This window comes from Salmo salar, chromosome ssa06, assembly GCF_905237065.1.
Source record: "Salmo salar chromosome ssa06, Ssal_v3.1, whole genome shotgun sequence".
In the NCBI taxonomy this organism is placed as follows: Eukaryota; Metazoa; Chordata; class Actinopteri; order Salmoniformes; family Salmonidae; genus Salmo; species Salmo salar.
In genome coordinates this window covers 8,001,667-8,025,000 of record NC_059447.1, presented here as the reverse complement: position 1 = coordinate 8,025,000, position 23,334 = coordinate 8,001,667, and the positions used below count along the sequence as shown (strand labels likewise).

Sequence of the window (23,334 nt, the reverse complement as noted above, 5' to 3'; positions counted from 1 at the left end):
GGTGGCTGTAGTTGTATAGATATATATTAGTCAGGTGGCTGTATAGTTGTATAGATATATATTAGTCAGGTGGCTGTATAGTTGTATAGCTATATATTAGTCAGGTGGCTGTATAGTTGTATAGATATATATTAGTCAGGTGGCTGTAAAGTTGCATGGATATATATTAGTCAGGTGGCTGTATAGTTGTATAGATATATATTAGTCAGGTGGCTGTATAGATATATATTTGTCAGGTGGCTGTATAGTTGTATAGATATATATTAGTCAGTTGGCTGTATAGTTGTATAGATATATATTAGTCAGGTGGCTGTATAGTTGTATAGATATATATTAGTCAGGTGGCTGTATAGATATATATTAGTCAGGTGGCTGTATAGTTGTATGGCTATATATTAGTCAGGTGGCTGTATAGTTGTATGGATATATATTAGTCAGGTGACTGTAGTTGTATGGATATATATTAGTTGTTAGTGTTTGAGAGAGAGAGAGAGAGAGAGAGAGAGAGAGAGAGAGAGAGAGAGAGCAAACAAACAACATTGTAAATACAACCCATATTCATCTTTATTTATTTTCCCTTTTGTATTTTAACCATTTGCACATAGTTACAACACTGTATATATACATAATATGACATTTGAAATGTCTTTATTCTTTTGGAACTTCGATGAGTGTAATGTTTACTGGTCATTTTCTATTGTTTATTTCACTTTTGTTTATTATTGTCACGTCCTGACGATAGAGTGCTCTTATTTTCTATGGTAGAGTAGGTCAGGGCGTGACTGGGGGGTTTTATCTAGTTTATTTTTCTATGTTGTGTTCTTGTTTCATTTTGCTATGTTATAGTTTTTGTATGATTCCCAATTAGAGGCAGCTGGTCATCGTTGTCTCTAATTGGGGATCATATTTAAGTAGTTGTTTTTCCCACCTGTGTTTGTGGGAGAATATTTTGAGTTAGTGCATGTTGCACCGCTGTCGTCACGGTTTGTTGTTTTCTTCATAGTTTAGTGTATGTCTGGCATAGTTTCACATATTAATAAAGATGTGGAACGATACTCACGCAACGCCTTGGTCTCCTTCATACAACGAACGTGACAATTATCTATTTGACTTGCTTTGGCAATGTTAACATATGATTCCCATGCCAATAAAGCCCCTTAAATTGAAATTGAAATTGAATTGAGAGGGAGAGAGGATGCAAAAACTTAAGAAAGAAATTGATAAACCTATCCAACCAAAAACATAGAAACCCAGAAAACCTGAGTCTACGCCTTCACTATGGTGAATCACTAAAACAATACAGAAATACACTACAGAAAAAGAAGGAACAGCACGTCAGAAATCAACTCAATGTAATTGAAGAATCTATAGACTCTAACCACTTCTGGGAAAATTAGAAAAAACTAAACAAACAACAACACAAAGAGTTATCTATTCAAAAGGGAGATGTATGGACAAACCACTTTTCCAATCTTTTTATTTTAGTATTGTGTTATGATGAAAACAATAGATTTCACAGCTTCAGTATTTTATGATGAAAAAATAGACTTCATAGCTTCAGTATTGTGTTATAGTAAAAACAGACTGCCCAGAGACAGTATTGTGTTATAATGATAACAGACTGCCCAGAGACAGTATTGTGTTATAGTAATGTTGTAGTAATGTTGTCTGTGTGGTGCAGGTTGTATGATGTAGTAATGTTGTAGTAATGTTGTAGTAATGTTGTCTGAGTGGTACAGGTTGTATGATGTAGTAATGTTGTAGTAATGTTGTCTGAGTGGTACAGGTTGTATGATGTAGTAATGTTGTAGTAATGTTGTCTGAGTGGTACAGGTTGTATGTTGTAGTAATGTTGTCTGAGTGGTACAGGTTGTATGATGTAGTAATGTTGTAGTAATGTTGTCTGAGTGGTACAGGGTGTAAGATGTAGTAATGTTGTAGTAATGTTGTCTGAGTGGTACAGGTTATATGATGTAGTAATGTTGTAGTAATGTTGTCTGAGTGGTACAGGTTGTATGATGTAGTAATGTTGTAGTAATGTTGTCTGAGTGGTACAGGTTGTATGTTGTAGTAATGTTGTCTGAGTGGTACAGGTTGTATGATGTAGTAATGTTGTAGTAATGTTGTCTGAGTGGTACAGGGTGTAAGATGTAGGAATGTTGTAGTAATGTTTTCTGAGTGGTACAGGTTGTATGATGTAGTAATGTTGTAGTAATGTTGTCTGAGTGGTACAGGTTGTATGTTGTAGTAATGTTGTCTGAGTGGTACAGGTTGTATGATGTAGTAATGTTGTAGTAATGTTGTCTGAGTGGTACAGGGTGTAAGATGTAGTAATGTTGTAGTAATGTTGTCTGAGTGGTACAGGTTATATGATGTAGTAATGTTGTAGTAATGTTGTCTGAGTGGTACAGGTTGTATGATGTAGTAATGTTGTAGTAATGTTGTCTGAGTGGTACAGGTTGTATGTTGTAGTAATGTTGTCTGAGTGGTACAGGTTGTATGATGTAGTAATGTTGTAGTAATGTTGTCTGAGTGGTACAGAGTGTAAGATGTAGGAATGTTGTAGTAATGTTGTCTGAGTGGTACAGGTTGTATGATGTAGTAATGTTGTAGTAATGTTGTCTGAGTGGTACAGGTTGTATGATGTAGTAATGTTGTAGTAATGTTGTCTGAGTGGTACAGGTTGTATGTTGTAGTAATGTTGTCTGAGTGGTACAGGTTGTATGATGTAGTAATGTTGTAGTAATGTTGTCTGAGTGGTACAGGTTGTATGATGTAGTAATGTTGTAGTAATGTTGTCTGAGTGGTACAGGTTGTATGTTGTAGTAATGTTGTCTGAGTGGTACAGGTTGTATGATGTAGTAATGTTGTAGTAATGTTGTCTGAGTGGTACAGGTTGTATGATGTAGTAATGTTGTAGTAATGTTGTCTGAGTGGTACAGGTTGTATGATGTAGTAATGTTGTGGTAATGTTGTCTGAGTGGTACAGGTTGTATGATGTAGTAATGTTGTAGTAATGTTGTCTGAGTGGTACAGGTTGTATGATGTAGTAATGTTGTAGTAATGTTGTCTGAGTGGTACAGGTTGTATGATGTAGTAATGTTGTAGTAATGTAATGTTGTCTGAGTGGTACAGGTTGTATGTTGTAGTAATGTTGTCTGAGTGGTACAAGTTGTATGTTGTAGTAATGTCTGAGTTGTACAGGTTGTATGATGTATTAATGTTGTAGTAATGTTGTCTGAGTGGTACAGGTTGTATGTTGTAGTAATGTTGTCTGAGTGGGACAGGTTGCTCTGATAATGGCTAGATTTCCTGAACTTGCTTCGTCATTGGAAAAAACCTCAGAACACACACACAAACACACATGCATACACACACACAGACACGCATGCAAACACATACACACTCACACAAGCATGGACACACATATGCAAACACACACACACACACACACACACACACACACACAAAGAATGTTCATAGCCCTGTTGTGGAATGCAGAGAACAAAAAAAAGGTTTGGTCTGGGCTTAGGAATGTAGTTGATCTGGCCGAACGGCAACACAAACACACACACACACACACACACACACCTTGACTGAGTATTGGACCACACCTGCAATGACAACCTAGTCAGAGCCAACACCCTCCACGTCACTCAGTCACACACACACACACACACACACACACACACACACACACACACACACACACACACACACACACACACACACACACACACACACACACACACACACACACACACACACACACACACACACACACAGAGAGAGATACACACACACCTTCTGATGGACCTCACCCTGTTCCCTGGGAGTGGTTGGGGGCTGGTGGGAGAAGAGGAGGGGGAGGAGGGAGTGACTGACACAAACAGTGAAAGATGCTTTTCCATCCTGGACTTTAAATCACTCTAAATGACTTCTAAACCAGAGCTGCATTCTAGAATGTCTTAGTACCACAGTAGAACCTGAGACAGAGCTGCATTCTAGAATGTCTTAGTACCACAGTAGAACCTGAGACAGAGCTCCATTCTAGAATGTCTTAGTACCACAGTAGAACCTGAGACAGAGCTCCATTCTAGAATGTCTTAGTACCACAGTAGAACCTGAGACAGAGCTCCATTCTAGAATGTCTTAGTACCACAGTAGAACCTGAGACAGAGCTTCATTCTAGAATGTCTTAGTACCACAGTAGAACCTGAGACAGAGCTCCATTCTAGAATGTCTTAGTACCACAGTATAACCTGAGACAGAACTCCATTCTAGAATGTCTTAGTACCACAGTAGAACCTGAGACAGAGCTCCATTCTAGAATGTCTTAGTACCACAGTAGAACCTGAGACAGAGCTGCATTCTAGAATGTCTTAGTACCACAGTAGAACCTGAGACAGAGCTCCATTCTAGAATGTCTTAGTACCACAGTAGAACCTGAGATGGAGCTGCATTTCCCGACAAAATGTCAACAATATAAAACAATTTGAGAGTGTCATTTCCCCAAATTTGAAACCCTTATTAAAGGTTTCAAAGACCTCTCTGATGAGAGTAGGCTACCCGTCCTGTTGGGGGAGGACGCAGAGAGCTGTGGGTAGGCAGCACACTACATTGCTGCCTGCCATAAGTTGAGGGACAGTGTCTGACAGTCCAACCAACCTGCACATGTCCTCTATGCTTATTGTTGAATGTATGGTTATTTTAACCCTTGATTATTGTTTTTACTGTTGTCCCGTTGACAATATTGATAATTATTATTTTTATTATGTTAATATTGTAAATCTCCAAAGAAAGCTTTTTCAATATGTACATTGTTGTCACAACAGTCATCGAAAGGGGACCAAGGCGCAGCGTGTATAATGCTCAGATTAATTTGATTAATGAAACACTTAATCAAAAAACAACAAAACGACAGCAAAACAGTTCCGTCAGGACACTTGACAAAACGGAAAACAACTACCCACACATGAAACAAGCTGCCTGAGTGTGGCTTCCAATCAGAGACAATGCTAGACAGCTGCCTCTGATTGGAAACCATACCCGGCCAAAACATAGAAAACAAAACATAGAAATAGAAATCTAGAAAACCCCCACATAGAAACAGAAAACCCAAAACCACCCAAAACAACCACCTGTCACGCCCTGACCACTCTACTATGGAAAATGACCTCTTACAAGGGTCAGGACGTCAAAATTGTTACATCATGCCAATAAAGCAAATTGAATTGAATTGAATTGAATTGAATTGAATTGAATTGGAGAGAGAGAGAGAGAGAGAGAGAGAGAGAGAGAGAGAGAGAAAAAGCTTTTACTATTTTCCCCAACACACAAGTGGTTATCTCCACCCTGCTACTACGAAAAGACTTCCACCCTGCTACCATGACTACACCTCAAAACTAAATGTTTCCGTGGCCCACCACTCCACCCTGGACTTGAACAGCCTTTATGACCAGGTCCACCTATACAAGGCAGCAGTGCCCATCTTCGCCCGGACCCTAAAGGACATTGCTCTCAAACACAGCCCCAACACTTCACATAGGAGCAACAGATCAATAGACACTCTCCCAGACCCCCCCCCGGCCGGACCTACACATAGAGGACCCACGCTGAGAGGACCTACATCCAGACCACAACACCACCAGCCACATCCACACCCTCACCCCTACCAATCAACACCACCCCAAGTCAACCATGCCCACACCCCATTTAGGCCCCCTCAGATCAGACATTGTCATCCTACAAGAAACATGGTATAGAGGAGATGCACCCACTGGTTGCGCTCTAAGTTACAGAGATCGGGTAGTCCCATCCACCAAACTACCAGGTGTGAAACAGGGAAGGGACCCAGGGGTCTCTTAACAGAGAAAAATCTCCTCCTGTGTGCTACCTATATCCCCCCCACTAGAATCCCCATACTTTAATGAAGACAGCTTCTCCATCCTGGAGGGGGAAATCAATCATTTCCAGGCCCAGGGACATGTACTAGTCTGTGACGACCTAAATGCCAGAACCGGACAAGAACCTGACACCCTCAGCACACAGGGGGACAAACACCTACCTGGAGGTGACAGCATCCCTCCCCCATATGCCCCCCAAAGCACAACTACGACAACATAACCAACTGAAACGAGTCACAACTCCTGCAACTCTGTCGCACGCTGGGTAGGTACATAGTCAATGGTACAGTAGGCTTCAAGGGGACTCCTATGGTAGGTACACCTATAGCTCATCTCTTGGCAGTAGTACTGTAGACTACTTTATCACTGACCTCAACCCAGAGTCTCTTAGAGCGTTCACAGTCAGCCCACTGACACCCCAATCAGATCACAGCAAAATCACAGTCTACTTGAACAGAGCAATACTCAATCATGAGGCATCAAAGCCAAAGGAACTGAGTAATATTAAGAAATGCTGTAGATGGAAGGAAAGTAGTGTAGAAACCTAACAAAAAACAATTAGGCAACAAATTCAATCCCTTTTAGACAACTTCCTGGACACAACGTTCCACTGCATGAAAAAAATGTCCTCCTGTCACATTCCAAGATAAAGCGAAGTGAAAACAGGTTTTTAGAAATGTGAAAACAGGTTTTTAGAAATGTATTACAAATCAATAACAGAAATACCTTATTTACATAAGTATTCAGACCCTTTGCTATGTGACTCGAAATTGAGCTCAGGTGCATCCTGTTTCCATTGATCATCCTTGAGATGTTTCTACAACTTGATTGGAGTCCACCTGTGGTAAATTTAATTGATTAGACATGATTTGGAAAGACACACACCTGTCTATATTAGGAATTGTCCGAAGAGCTCTGAGATAGGATTGTGTCGAGGAACAGATCTGGGGAAGGGTACCAAATCATTTCTGCAGCATTGAAGGTCCCCAAGAACACAGTGGCCTCCATCATTCTTAAATGGAAGAAGTTTGGAACCACCAAGAGTCTTCCAAGGGCTTGCCACCCGGCCAAACTTAGCAATCGGCGGAGAAGGGCCTTCGTCAGGGAGGTGACCAAGAACCCAATGATCACTCTGAGAGAGCTCCAGAGTTCCTCTGTGGAGATGGGTGAACCTTCCAAAAGGACAACAATCTCTGCAGCACTCCACCAATCAGGCTTTATGGTAGAGAGGCCAGACGGAAGTCACTCCTCAGTAAAAGGCACATGACAGCCCGCTTGGAGTTTGCCAAAAGGCACCCAAAAGTCTCTCAGACCATGAGAAACAAGATTCTCTGGTCTGATGAAACCAAGATTGGCCTGAATGCCAAGCGTCACGTCTGGAGGAAACCTGGCACCATCCCTACGGTGAAGCATGGTGGTGGCAGCATCATGCTGTGGGGAGGTTTTTCAGTGGCAGGGACTGGGAGACTAGTCAGGATCGAGGGAAAGATGAACGGAGCAACGTACAGAGAGATCCTTGATGAAAACCTACTCCAGAGCACTCAGGACCTCAGACTGGGGCGAAGGTTCACCTTCCAACAGGACAACGAATGTAAGCACACAGCCAAGACAACACAGGAGTGGCTTCGAGACAAGTCTCTGAATGTCCTTGAGTGGCCCAGCCAAAGCCCGGACTTGAACCCAATCAAACATCTCTGGAGAGACCTGAAAATAGCTGTGCAACGACACTCCCCATCCAACCTGACAGAGCTTGAGAGGATCTGCAGAGAAGAATGGTAGAAACTCCCCAAATACAGGTGTGCCAAACTTGTAGCGTCATACCCAAGAAGACTCGAGGCAGTAATCGCTGTCTCGAGTCTTCTTGGGTATGACGCTACAAAGTACTGAGTACTGAGTAAAGGGTCAGAATACTTATGTAAATGTAATATTTCATTTTTTTATATATATATAAATGTGCAAAAATGTTCTAAAACCTGTTTTTGCTTTGTCATTATGGGGTATTGTGTGTAGATTGATGAGAGAAAAACAGCAATCGAATCCATTTTAGAATAAGGCTGTAACGTAAAATTTTTGGGAAAAAGTCAAGGTGTCTGAATACTTTCTGAAGACACAGGAAGTGTGTGTGCGCGTGAGAAGTCCCTCTAAGTTTGGACAGTCAGGTAAGAGTACGGGTGGCTAGAAACAGGTTATAGTGAGAGTAGAGCACTGCTGAGAAACAGGCCCAGCCCTACTGCATGCCAACAAACACAAAACCCACGGAAACAAAGAACACACAGAGAAAACACAGAGAAAACACACTCAGGATGTATCCCAAATGGTACCCTATTATCTATATAGTGCACTACTTTGGACCAGGGCCCTGGATGGAAAAGGGATGGTCCCTGGTCAAAAGTAGTGCACTATATAGGGAATAGGGTGCGACTTGGAACGCACAATGAGACAGGCCCTGTACAGTATCATCCACCCAGGAAGATTCCTATGACATATTTAGGACTAGGTTAATGAGGGGGTGGGACTTGGATAAGGGGGCGGGGCCTGGGAGTGGATAAGGGAAAGAGGGAAGCAGAGAGAGAGTTCTCCGTCCTATCAACAGCTTCAACACATATCTATCTACACAGCTAGACAGGTAAGACTCTCTACTGAATTACATTCATTATTATTGTTGTTAGACAAGTTAAATAAAGGTTAAATCAAAAAATTATAAAAGGTAAGAATCTATACTGAATGACATTCATTTTTATTGTCGTCAGGGTTGACCTGCTGCTTTCAGGTGATTTCAGGTGTGAGGTTCAGACGACCTGATAACTTAGAACCCACTGGGCAAAAACTGGTTGAATCAATGTTGTTTCCACATCCTTTCAACCCCCAAAAATCTATGTGATGACGTTGAATCAACATGGAAGAATGATTGGATTTGTATAAAGTCATCAACGTAATGGAATTATTATTATTTTTTCACCCAACTCGGAACCTAAATCCACTGACATGGTGACATTTATTGTTGATTTCACATTAGTTGACAACTCAACCAAATGTAAATCACAACTAGATGTTGAACTGACGTCTGTACCCAGTGGGTAGTTTCAATAGATTACACTGAAACAGATCTGAGACAGGCTACAAAACCAGGTGAACAGAAACTAAACCAAGCTGTTGAAATACTAATCATTCACTATCCACCTGTGAGACTTAGCAAGATAGAGATGAGGTGTCAAAGTGTGTGATGTCATTAAGGGGTTAGGTGCTTGGGAGTTGTCTCTCTGTCATATGGAGTAGGTGTCTGGTCTGAGTTAAAGAGCAACTGCCTTTAAAAAGCAACAAATCCCTTTGAAAACGGCCTATGGGGTGTCCATATGAGTCAGAAACACTTATTCTAGTGTCACAATTGACAACAAAGTGGAAATAGGATAATTTTGGTGATAAAGTCAGTCTAGTCTAAAATGGAGTTTGGAACATCCATGCAACACAATGGGTAAATGAAGGTTGGGTTTTGATTTGATGATGTTTTGCCCACTAACATGGGTTGAACAGCTGCCGTGATCACTCTCTATCCAATAGCACAGACAGTGCAACAGACCTGTTCAGCAGCTCCGCCTGTTTACATGAGACAACACGGAGACAACACATTTCTTTACTCCAGAAATACTGCACCAAACACCTTAGTTAGATGTAAAATTGCGCAACTAAAAAATCCTTGCGAAATAGGCTACGGTGTCTCATGAGGGACAAACATCACTAACCAAACACAGAATCAAGTTTTTCTAATGAGGAACAGAAAAACACACGTGCCAATCGGCGTGTTCAGTGACTCTATAAGGGTTCATTATAAACTGGGTGGTTTGAGCCCTGAATTCTGATTGGCTGAAAGCCGTGGTATATCAGGCCGTATACCACGGGTATGACAAAGCATTTATTTTTATTGCTCTAATTACGTTGGTAACCAGTTTATAATAGAAATAAGGCACCTCGGCGGTGTGTGATATATTAACCATAAAATCAAGAAACACAACAGGGAACAGGTGCAACCAATAAGACCATACAAACCGAAAAGGAAAAAGGGATCAGCGGTGGCTAGTAGGCCGGCGACAACGACCGCCAAGCGCCGCCCGAACAGGCAGGGGAGCCACCTTCGGTGGGATTCGTGACAATATCAATGCAGTTAAACAGGTTCATGTAAAATAATGAATTATGTTGGCTTACACTTATGGCACTTCCAAGGCCGTTTCATGATGATTACGGTCCTGTCAATCATGTTATATAATTAGGCTGTTGTAACAAGGCATATGCCAGCATTGTTGGACTACTGCCTCTGCCCAGAGGCCTATAGGACTTTCATGGCAATGGCCGTTAGAGCTCACTTTGCCACGTATGAGCCCTGGTTAGAGTCCATGTTGCAGCTTTCACTTTCTTCCGCTACATTGGTGGCAGAGTTGGGATCACATCCAGCTCACGTCTAGATATGCGATCTAGTGGTGGGAAGCATTCTGTTTTTCAACATTGTGTTGGATGTCATTACGTTGATGTAACTAGTGAACAATGGATAACCAACAATAGGCGTGACAGATAGAAGTAGCCACTACAGGTGTGATCAAGCCTTACATCCAAGTTGCCAGAAGCTGAATGGAAAGTGTTATGCTCTGACCAGTTATTCAGAAGAACATCCTCTGTGACTGTCTAATTTTCATAAGTTAACTTACCAGCGTGGACCCAAAACAAACACATTATACACATTTACAAACTACCTGTTTAAAGTGTTATAAAACCAGGGCTCCCGAGTGGCACAGCGCTGCATCTCAGTGCAAGAGGCTTCACTACAGTCCCTGGTTCAATTCCAGTCTGTATCACATCCGGCCGTGATTGGGAGTGCCATAGGGCGGTGCACAATTGGCCCAGCATTGTCCGGGTTTGGCCGTCATTGTAAATAAGATTTTGTTCTTAACTGACTTGCCTAGTTAAATAAAGGTTAAATAAAACCATGGTATTATTTTATTAGTGAAGTATATAGGTGTTGATTAATTATTGCTTTCTTCATTGGAAATACAGAATATGTATAAAAATACCAAATATACCAAAAGCTAAATCAAGCAGAGATTTACAACTCTTTAACCATGTAATCATTACTGCAACATTCAAACTACAAACATTTAACCAGTTAAAGATGATGAATACATTAGATACAAATATATTATAAAAAATAATGAATACAAAAGTCAAGAGTTTGTTTGTACTCATACAGCATAAGTACAAACAAAGTGAGTGTGTGTATATGTGTGTAAGTGTTTATGTGTGTATTATGCTGTGTATTATATTTCCCATCATAAAAACGTATCCACATTCCCCAATCAAATACCTTCACCGATACCAAATTTTGTAAACAATGAATCTGTATTTTTTCTCCAATCTTGCAACCCTCAAAAAATGGTATAAAATGCATTATGAAAAGAAAGTGATGCCTTGTATTTTGACGAAAATGATGTAATGTACACGAAAAAGTGGAGCCTTGTATTAAATGCATTATGAAGAAAATGGTGTAATGTAGACTTCACGAAAGATGAAATGCATTGTGAAGAAAATCATGTAGGACTACCGTTGCCTACACGAAAAAAGGGCCTTTCTGACTACAAAATCACCCAAAGTGTAAGTGAAAACAATCATAGAAAACAGTATTGGCATTAATAATAATAATAATAATAATAAAACAACGTAAGGCTACTATTATAATTATTTCTGTGATAACCAGGTTGATTAACAATATTGGATTGTTAAGACATTTGTTTTTTTATATATAAATAAATGTGGGACACAAAAGAAATCTGGTGTAGAACACCATTGCCCATCATGCATTGGTCTAAGAACTTTCAAAAGATTGTTCCAAAGTTTGCATCACAAAAATGTATTCTCCTATAAATGAAGTCGCAAAGAAAAATTTGGTATTTTCCTACGAATTACATCACACACATTTTTTTGGTCATTTCACACGAATTAAGAAACACAAAAACGCATAACATCTGCTGAAATACTTCTTGTACATATTTGCACAAATTGAGTGTGAAATTGTGTTGCTGTCATCACACAGTTCCATGGTTAGTACAGGCAACAGACTACTACTACTACTACTGTACACTATTCTCCATATTATAATTCTATGTACACTAATCTTCCAACATTACTACAGGGTTGAAGAACTGAATGAATCAAACCACAAACTGTTTTCTTTTTTTTGTGCGTAAAGGCTCTCCAAACCTGTTTTCATGATTCGTAAATACTTTCCTAACCCTAAATAATCAACAAGATAAGACTTTTTTTAAATCTACCAAGTGGTACTGAAATGGAGAGGAATATGCATATACACGACTTGGCCGAAAGTGGAAAAAATGTGTGGATTCAGCTATTTCAGCCACACCTGTTGCTGACAGGTGTATAAAATCGAGCACACAGCCATGCAATCTCCATAGACAAACATTAGCAGTAGAATGGCCTTACTGAAGACCTCAGTGACTTTCAATGTCAGTTCGTCAAATTTCTGCCCTGCTAGAGCTTCCCCGGTCAACTGGAAGTGCTGTTTTTGTGAAGTAGAAATGTCTAGGAGCAACAACGGCTCAGCCATGAAGTGGTAGGCCACACAAGCTCACAGAACGGAACTGTCGAGTGTTGAAGCGCGTAACAATCGTCTGTCCTTGGTAGCAAAACACTCTCTACTGAGTTCCAAACTGCCTCTGGAAGCAACATTGGCACAAGAACTGTTTGTCGGGAGCTTCATGAAATGGGTTTCCATGGCCGAGCAGCAGCACACAAGCCTAAGATCACAATGCACAACGCTAAGCGTTGGGTGGAGTGGTGTAAAACTCGCCCCCATTGGACTCTGGAGCAGTGGAAATGTGTTCTTTGGAGTTATGAACCATTTTTCAACATCTGGCTGTCCGATGGACGAATCTGGGTTTGGTGGATGCCAGGAAAACGCTACCTGCCTGAATGCATAGTGCCAACTGTAAAGTTTGGTGGAGGAGGAATAATGGTCTGGGGCTATTTTTTTATGGTTCAGGCATAGGCCCCCTAGTTCTGGTGAAGAGAAATCTTAACGCTACAGCAAAAAATGACATTTTAGACGATTATGTGCTTCCAACTTTGTGGCAACAGTTTGGGGAAGGCCCTTTCCTGTTTCGCCCCCCTGTGCACAAAGCGAGGTCCATACAGAAATGGTTTGTTGAGTTTGGTGTGGAAGAACTTGAATGGCCTTCACAGAGCCCTGATCTCAACCCCATCGAACACCTTTGGGATGAATTGGAATGCCTACTGCGAGCCAGACCTAATTGCCCAACATCAGTGCCAGACCTCACTAATGCTCTTGTGGCTGAATGGAAGCAAGTCTCCGCTAAGGCAAAGCTGTAGAGATGTACAGTATATATTTACCTTGTATTTCCTCGTTTAGAGCCTGATCCCGACTTAGGATTTTATACCTTTCCTAAGAACGTCTTTCCTACGCACTTCTCAGTATTTGGCATTCAAACTTCACCTTTTCAGTCGTGTAATGCCCTCTGAATACATTTCATTCAACCACTGAAAACCCTCCCACCCTCCCCTCCCACTTGGAGTCTTCATTCAGTAGGTTTTTCAGGACATTTATCTTAAGACATCCCTTCAAATAAGGGGAAGCAGCCAGCAGAGCACCAGAGCAGACAGACAGGGAAGGGAAGCATCCTGTAGGGCACCAGAGGCAGACAGGGAAGGGAAGCATCCTGCAGGGCACCAGAGCAGACAGACAGGGAAGGGAAGCATCCTGTAGGGCACCAGAGGCAGACAGGGAAGGGAAGCATCCTGTAGGGCACCAGAGCAGACAGACAGGGAAGGGAAGCATCCTGTAGGGCTGCATTTCTCCTCTTCTGTTCTACGGGTGTATGACTGCTTCCACCAAGGTGTGTGTGTGTTTTCGTGTCTATGTGTGTGTCTATTCCATGTGTGTGTGTGTGTGTGTGTGTGTGTGTGTGTGTGTGTGTGTGTGTGTGTGTGTGTGTGTGTGTGTGTGTGTGTGTGTGTGTGTGTGTGTGTGTGTGTGTGTGTGTGTGTGTCTGTAGCCTTTGGTCCCCACCCTAGTTAAGGTAGCCATCCTTCATGTTGCATAGTGTATAATCACACTGCCAGCAGAGGACTGAGTGACAGACAGTCAAAGCTCTTTGTCTGTTTCTTGTCTGATGGATGGGTGGGCAGGGTGTGTGTGTGTGTGTGTGTGTGTGTGTGTGTGTGTGTGTGTGTAGGTATATGAAAGGCTACAGGCAGGTTACAGTGAAGGCGTAACTCAGCTCTAGTAAAGGAGCTGGTCTGTATGTCTGAGCCTGGGGTAGAGTTAGATTTGGGTCAGGTAGATAGTTCCATCTCAGGTCAGGTTTAACAGGTACAGATAGTCCGTCTTCTGACTTCCAAATGGAATCCTTAGGGGGTTCACAACATTCTGAACATTTTGTCTCAGAATTCCCTGCTTTGCAGAAGTCCTGGTTGCAGGATTCCAGATTTAGCAGCAACACAACACTGATCCAGTAATGAGATGAGATTTGTTCGCTGTAGAATGAGATCATCTCCCTATATAAATGTTCTGCCGTTTGTGGATTTTGGTCCCCCCCTCATTTTAGGGGACCAAAATGATTTGAACAAATTCCCTTGTGTGTATTAAAATAGTCCAACGTTTCGTATTTGGTCCCATATTCCTGGGACGCAATTAGTTGCCTGTGGTTGTTTTGAAATGTTTCTTCTTTGTGGAATTCAGGAAGAGTAGAGTTTGCCATAGTAACAGCTAATGGAAACCCAATAGATAGCTCTCTAAATTACAGTGACCCATGATCAAAACAGTGGAGCACTAGTTTGGGTACCAGTCTGTTTAGCCGTCATTCCACCCATGCTGAACATCTGACATGGAGTACAAGGAGTGGAATGTTAGCTAAACAGACTGGTTCTGAGACTGGTGAAGCCCCGCCTGTAATGTTATATCACCACCTAGTGACTGAATAGAGCATTATGTCAGCCTGGGTTGGACTTGCATTGTGTCAGCCTGGGTTGGACTTGCATTATGTCAGCTTGGGTTGGACTTGCATTATGTCAGCTTGGGTTGGACTTGCATTATGTCAGCTTGGGTTGGACTTGCATTATGTCAGCTTGGGTTGGACTTGCATTATGTCAGCTTGGGTTGGACTTGCATTATGTCAGCTTGGGTTGGACTTGCATTATGTCAGCCTGGGTTGGACTTGCATTATGTCAGCTTGGGTTGGACTTGCATTATGTCAGCCTGGGTTGGACTTGCATTGTGTCAGCCTGGGTTGGACTTGCATTATGTCAGCTTGGGTTGGACTTGCATTATGTCAGCTTGGGTTGGACTTGCATTATGTCAGCTTGGGTTGGACTTGCATTATGTCAGCCTGGGTTGGACTTGCATTATGTCAGCTTGGGTTGGACTTGCATTATGTCAGCTTGGGTTGGACTTGCATTATGTCAGCCTGGGTTGGACTTGCATTATGTCAGCTTGGGTTGGACTTGCATTATGTCAGCCTGGGTTGGACTTGCATTGTGTCAGCCTGGGTTGGACTTGCATAGTGTCAGCTTGGGTTGGACTTGCATAGTGTCAGCCTGGGTTGGACTTGCATTATGTCAGCCTGGGTTGGACTTGCATTATGTCAGCTTGGGTTGGACTTGCATTGTGTCAGCCTGGGTTGGACTTGCATAGTGTCAGCCTGGGTTGGACTTGCATTGTGTCAGCCTGGGTTGGACTTGCATAGTGTCAGCCTGGGTTGGACTTGCATAGTGTCAGCCTGGGTTGGACTTGCATAGTGTCAGCCTGGGTTGGACTTGCATAGTGTCAGCCTGGGTTGGACTTGCATAGTGTCAGCCTGGGTTGGACTTGCATAGTGTCAGCCTGGGTTGTGCTTTGTGCTTTTGTGCTTTTTAAGTGCTTTGTCACATTTGGCAATTCAACCTATAATGGTAATTGTCACTCTTTATACACTGATTATAGAGGTTCACAAGTGCTTAGATGATTTGTGAAATAATTGTTTTTTGTAGCGCTTATGAAGCCTCTCACTCCAGCCCTGCCTGTAACACACCTGATTCAAGTCTTTATCGGAGATTATGATTGGTTGATTCAGTCCTTATGAGCCTGGCTTGCTCCAGAGGACGATGCTGATGTTACATGATGTTGCTAATGGTAGATACACCTAACCTCTGACCCCTCTCACAGAAAGCCCAGGCAGAGGACGATGCTGATGTTACTGTGCTAATGGTAGATACACCTAACCTCTGACCCCTCTCACAGAAAGCCCAGGCAGAGGACGATGCTGATGTTACAGTGCTAATGGTAGATACACCTAACCTCTGACCCCTCTCACAGAAAGCCCAGGCAGAAGACAATGAGCGTAAATGGAAAAGAACCTCCCCCCTACATCATACCAGGTACGTCAACATTCTGCTGTTCGCTGTAACATGCGGATTATAAAGTTGTATTGTACTGTACTATTACATACCAGGTTGTAACTATGCTGTACCTGTGTATCATATAGGTCATGTCCCAGGTTGTATCTATACTGTACCTGTGTATCATATAGGTTACGTCCCAGGTTGTAACTATACTGTACCTGTGTATCATATAGGTTACGTACCAGGTTGTAACTATACTGTACCTGTGTATCATATAGGTCACGTCCCAGGTTGTAACTATACTGTACCTGTGTATCATATAGGTTACGTCCCAGGTTGTATCTATACTGTACCTGTGTATCATATAGGTTACGTACCAGGTTGTAACTATACTGTACCTGTGTATCATATAGGTCACGTCCCAGGTTGTATCTATACTGTACCTGTGTATCATATAGGTTACGTCCCAGGTTGTAACTATACTGTACCTGTGTATCATATAGGTTACGTCCCAGGTTGTATCTATACTGTACCTGTGTATCATATAGGTTACGTCCCAGGTTGTAACTATACTGTACCTGTGTATCATATAGGTTACGTCCCAGGTTGTAACTATACTGTACCTGTGTATCATATAGGTTACGTACCAGGTTGTAACTATACTGTACCTGTGTATCATATAGGTTACGTACCAGGTTGTAACTATACTGTACCTGTGTATCATATAGGTTACGTACCAGGTTGTAACTATACTGTACCTGTGTATCATATAGGTTACGTCCCAGGTTGTAACTATACTGTACCTGTGTATCATATAGGTTACGTCCCAGGTTGTAACTATACTGTACCTGTGTATCATATAGGTTACGTCCCAGGTTGTAGCTCTACTGTACCTGTGTATCATATAGGTTACGTCCCAGGTTGTAGCTCTACTGTACCTGTGTATCATATAGGTTACGTCCCAGGTTGTAACTGTACCTGTGTATCATATAGGTTACGTCCCAGGTTGTAACTGTACCTGTGTATCATATAGGTTATGTCCCAGGTTGTAACTATACTGTAACTGTGTATCATATAGGTTACGTCCCAGGTTGTAACTGTACCTGTGTATCATATAGGTTACGTCCCAGGTTGTAACTATACTGTACCTGTGTATCATATAGGTTACGTCCCAGGTTGTAGCTCTACTGTACCTGTGTATCATATAGGTTACGTCCCAGGTTGTAGCTCTACTGTACCTGTGTATCATATAGGTTACGTCCCAGGTTGTAACTATACTGTACCTGTGTATCATATAGGTTACGTCCCAGGTTGTAACTGTACCTGTGTATCATATAGGTTATGTCCCAGGTTGTAACTATACTGTAACTGTGTATCATATAGGTTACGTCCCAGGTTGTAACTGTACCTGTGTATCATATAGGTTACGTCCCAGGTTGTAACTATACTGTACCTGTGTATCATATAGGTTACGTCCCAGGTTGTAACTGTACCTGTGTATCATATAGGTTATGTCCCAGGTTGTAACTATACTGTACCTGTGTATCATATAGGTTACGTCCCAGGTTGTAACTATACTGTACCTGTGTATCATATAGGTTACGTACCAGGTTGTAACTATACTGTACCTGTGTATCATATAGGTTACGTACCAGGTTGTAACTATACTGTACCTGTGTATCATATAGGTTACGTCCCAGGTTGTAACTATACTGTACCTGTGTATCATATAGGTTACGTACCAGGTTGTAACTATACTGTACCTGTGTATCATATAGGTTACATCCCAGGTTGTAACTATACTGTACCTGTGTATCATATAGGTTACGTACCAGGTTGTAACTATACTGTACCTGTGTATCATAAGTTCCAGGTGTCACTTGCTATAGACTGTACTCAGTCTATTTTACATATTGGAGCCATCTAATCAACCTCTCTCTTTCTCTTTTCCTAACTCTCTATGAACCCCCCCGCAACTCTCTCCTTCTCTTCCTCATCTCCCCTCTCCCTCTCTCTCCCTCCCTCCCTTTGTCTCCCTCTCTTCCAGTTGAAGGACAAGGTGATGATGGGGTGAAGGTATATCATGTCCATACCCCCTTCAACCCTCCTTCCTCCACCATCCCCTCCGATAACTACTCTATGTCTCAGTCTCAGTCTCAGTCTCAGAGCAAGCCAGGTAAGCACTTCCTGTCTTAAGCCTAATTTATACTTTATGCAAGCACACAACACCAGAACTGTAGCAACATCAGCTAGCTCATCTAGCTAGCTAAAATTAAATCTCATTGGTTGAAGAATTGTTCTGACTTCAAAAGAAACTTGAACACAATCATGGCGTTTTTTTAAATATTTGAGTTAACCAATGATATTAGGCCATACTTGGCCATGATTACAAACACCTGTGTGTCTCTTGACACTATATGAATGACTCATCTCGCAGTGTTTGATGATACCCTGATGAAGACAGCTTCGCTGTCGAAACGTTGATTACATTTTTGCATCTGAGCTCTTAGAGTGTGCGGCTTTCCTTTATTTTCTACTGAAGAATTGTTCTGACTTCAAAAGAAACTTGAACACAATCATGGCGTACTTATAACTGGTAAATTCCCAGGTTCCAAGGGAGGCATTTTGAAGGCAGCATAAGTCTCTCGCTTGTCTCTACCCATTATACCATCTTTCTCTCCCTTGTTCCCTCTATACCAGCAGTGTTGGAGCCAGACAAAATATAACTTGTCCTCTTTCTCTCTCTCTCTCTTTCGCTAGTGTACACCAGTGGAGGAGGTGGTATTGGAGGAGGTGGTGGAGCTCCTACTCAGAAGTTTGTGAGTTATGAGACAGAACTGGGCCGTTCAGAGGGCATGACCACCTGTACTTCCTGTCAACAACAGGTGATGACTAACGTCACCTATAAAGTCGGAGCCTACGCCTGGCTCATGTGCATCCTCTTCATCCTCTGTGGGTGAGTAAAGAAGAGGAGGGGGAGAGAGGGAGGGTGGGAGGGATAGAGGGGAACAGAGGGACCTGTAAAGTGGTCTCCATCCTCTGTGGGTGAGTAAAGAAGAGGAGGGAAGAGAGGGAGGGTGGGAGGGACAGAGGGGAACAGAGGGACCTGTAAAGTGGTCTTCATCCTCTGAGGGGGAGTAAAGAAGAGGAGGGAAGAGAGGGAGGGTGGGAGGGACAGAGGGGAACAGAGGGACCTATAAAGTGGTCTTCATCGTCTGAGGGGCAGTAAAGAAGGGGAGGTGGAGGAGTTATAGAATGTTTTGATACTTTTGAGGGAATTAGACATGTCTAAAATCAACTGAACACCTTGTCTCTCTCCCACCCTTCTCCCCCTCAATCTCCCACCCCTCTCTCCCCCACCACTTCTACTCTCCCCATCTCCCATCCCCTCCTATCCTCCCTCTCTCTCCCAGGTTGGTAGTGGGCTGCTGCCTGATCCCGTTCTTCATGAAACACTTTAAGGATGCGTACCACTCCTGTCCTCGCTGTAACCGCATTCTCCACGTGGACAAGAAACGCTGCTGCTGACCGCCTTAACCCCACCCACCACTAGGGGAGCTGCTGCTGACCGCTATACCACCACCCACCACTAGAGGAGCTGCTGCTGACCGCCATACCACCACCCACCACTAGGGGAGCTGCTGCTGACTGCCATACCACCACCCACCACTAGGGGAGCTGCTGCTGACCGCCATACCACCACCCACCACTAGGGGAGCTGCTGCGGACCGCCATACCACCACCCACCACTAGGGGAGCGTGTGCTGTGGCCAATATGTTTAACTACCAGCAGGGGAGCTGTGGCTCTGCTCTCAGTCTGACCACTGGCCAATCTCTCGGTCTGGATTCCATTAGAAGTGCACCAGCACAGTGAAATGCCTTTCTCACAGAAAACATGCTCCCTTTCCCTCATGCATCCACAGCTCTGTGTAGGAATTTGAGAGTGGTTATATTTATCCAGCCCCATCCCTCAGCTGTTTACCAATGCAGTGGCGGGGTCAGGGTGACCGTTTGGTAGTTCTTTGAATTGCAGATTGCCCTTTTAAATTTCGGTTTCAATACTGATCTTATCTACACTCTTTCAGAACAGCGAGGGAGAGGAAAAGGGGGGATGCTTTCAGAATGGAATCCAACCGAAGGGAGCCTAGCAGCAGCCCCACAGAAACCTACAGGATTACACAGTCATAGGCTGAATCCCAAAATGACACCCTACTCCCTCTATAGTGCACTACGTTCGAGAGGGAGCTAGTACAAAAGTAGTGCACTACATAGGGAATAGGGTACAATTTGGGGCGCACATTAGTTTAAATGCTGACCTAACTTACTGTACCAGAGGGTTGTAAATAGTACGAATCTGAACTATTTTTGTAAAATTAAAAAACAAGCTAGCAGATAAAGACGTGGTCGAGCTCAACCTGGGCCTTGTTCACAAAGGGAGTAGGGTTGCACAATTCTAGTAACTTCCCCAGGTTTTCCACAAACCCAGGTTGGAAGACTGGAATCCGGAGGGAAGAGGGTAGCCTGGGTACCAGTCTGTTAAGATATCATTCCACTCTTTGTCTTGGAAAACATGGCTTGACAAAGAGTGGAATGTTAACACACAGACTGGATTTCTCCAGGCTAGGAAGAGGCAGAAAATACGGGAATACGCCAACCGGGATGTCTGGTTGGTTACCGGACTATTGCAACCCGTTGAGTAACCTTTTACAGAACCTTCAGATAGAAATGTGTTGTGTAGAACAGACATGATTCCCTGGGAAATGTATACATTACTATCTATATTACCTTGAATAAGGCCCTGGGTTGACCAACCGACAGACGAGCCCAATATTCAGATAATTATAATTTTCACTATGATTCCTACAATTGGGGGTCATTTAGGGCTCTCCCCAGGTTTCCCCCCCTTTCAGAAAGCTGTTATGTACATAAAGGACTGAACTGGGTGTTTTACCTTATTTTAGAATAAACCAAATATGATTTTATTGAGAAAACTCAGTGTAACTGTCAACTACAATGACCTGTAACAACATCATACAGCTGGCATGGAGTTCTGTTATATTGATGTGTAACACCACACAGCTGACTAGACATGGAATTCTGTTATATTGATGTGTAACACCACACAGCTGACTAGACATGGAGTTCTGTTATATTGATGTGTAACACCACACAGCTGACTAGACATGGAGTTCTGTTATATTGATGTGTAACACCACACAGCTGACTAGACATGGAGTTCTGTTATATTGATGTGTAACACCACACAGCTGACTAGACATGGAGTTCTGTTATATTGATGTGTAACACCACACAGCTGACTAGACATGGAGTTCTGTTATATTGATGTGTAACACCACACAGCTGACTAGACATGGAATTCTGTTATATTGATGTGTAACACCACACAGCTGACTAGACATGGAGTTCTGTTATATTGATGTGTAACACCACACAGCTGATTATACATGGAATTCTGTTATATTGATGTGTAACACCACACAGCTGACTAGACATGGAGTTCTGTTATATTGATGTGTAACACCACACAGCTGACTAGACATTGAGTTCTGTTATATTGATGTGTAACACCACACAGCTGACTAGACATGGAGTTCTGTTATATTGATGTGTAACACCACACAGCTGATTATACATGGAATTCTGTTATATTGATGTGTAACACCACACAGCTGACTAGACATGGAATTCTGTTATATTGATGTGTAACACCACACAGCTGACTAGACATGGAGTTCTGTTATATTGATGTGTAACACCACACAGCTGACTAGACATGGAGTTCTGTTATATTGCTTATATAGATTATATGCCTATAATAAAATATATCACTTTTGTTGTGGTTAGGTTGTTGCATTAGACAGGAAGTTGAGAGTAAAATGAGAGTTGGTTCTTAACTGACCCCCTGGTTAAAATAAACAAGTTATTTGAGCTAAAGACAAGGTTTATCACATACAGTGCCTTCAGAAAGTATTCAGACCCTTTGAGTTTTTCCACATTTTGTTACGTTACAGCCTTACTCTAACATCTATTAAATCGTCCCCCCATATCAATCTACACACAATACCCCATCACAACAAAAAAATAAAAACGGAAATATCACATTTAAATAAGTTTTCAGACCCTTTACTCAGTACTTTGTTGAAGCACCTTTGGCAGCGACTACAGCATGGAGTCTTCTTGGGTATGATGCTACAAGCTTGGCACACCGGTATTTGGGGAGTTTCTCCTATTCTTCTCTGCAGATCCTCTCAAGCTCTGTCAGGTTGGATGGGGAGCGTCGTTGCACAGCTATTTTCAGGTCTCTCCAGAGATGTTTGATTGGGTCTCAGTCCGGGCTCTGGCTGGGCCACTCAAGGACATTCAGAGACTTGTCCCGAAGCCACTCCTGTGTTGTCTTAGCTGTGTTCTTAGGTTCGTTGTCCTGTTGGAAGGTGAACCGTCGCCCCAGTCTGAGGCCGAGTGCTCTGGAGCAGGTTTTCATCTAGGATCTCTCTGTACTTTGCTCTGTTCATCTTTCCCTCGATCCTGACTATTTTCCCAGTCCCTGCCGGTGAAAAACATCCCCACAGCATGATGCTTCACCATAGGGATGGTGCCAGGATTCCTCTAGACGTGACACTTGGCATTCAGGCCAAAGAGTTCAATCTTGGTTTCATCAGACCAGAGAATCTTGTTTCTCATGGTCTGAGTGTCTTTCGGTGCCTTTTGACAAACTCCTAGTGGGCTGTCATGTGCCTTTTACTGAGGAGTGGCTTCCGTCTGGCCACTCTACCATAAAGGCCTGATTGGTGGAGTGCTGCAGAGATGGTTGTTCTTCTGGAAGGTTCTGCCATCTCCACAGAGGACCTCTGGAGCTCTGTCACGAGTGACCATCGAGTTCTTGGTCACCCCCCGATTGCTCAGTTTGGCCAGGCGGCCAGCTCTAGGAAGAGGCCTCCATCATTTAATAATGATGGAGGCCACTGTGTTCTTGGGAACCTTCAATGTGGCAACAATTTTTTGGTACCTTTCC

At 42.7% G+C, this 23,334-nt stretch overlaps 1 protein-coding gene across 1 annotated transcript; it reads left to right on the top strand.

The window, feature by feature from the left end:
* The first annotated feature begins 8,430 nt into the window (after positions 1-8,430).
* litafd (LITAF domain containing) lies at positions 8,431-22,155 on the top strand. The gene is made up of 5 exons (XM_045719688.1): positions 8,431-8,532; positions 16,276-16,337; positions 18,349-18,477; positions 19,062-19,257; positions 19,715-22,155. The coding sequence occupies exons 2-5, from the start codon at positions 16,295-16,297 to the stop codon at positions 19,827-19,829; spliced, it is 483 nt and encodes a 160-aa protein (XP_045575644.1). The 5' UTR covers positions 8,431-8,532; positions 16,276-16,294; the 3' UTR covers positions 19,830-22,155.
* The last annotated feature ends 1,179 nt before the right edge of the window (positions 22,156-23,334 follow it).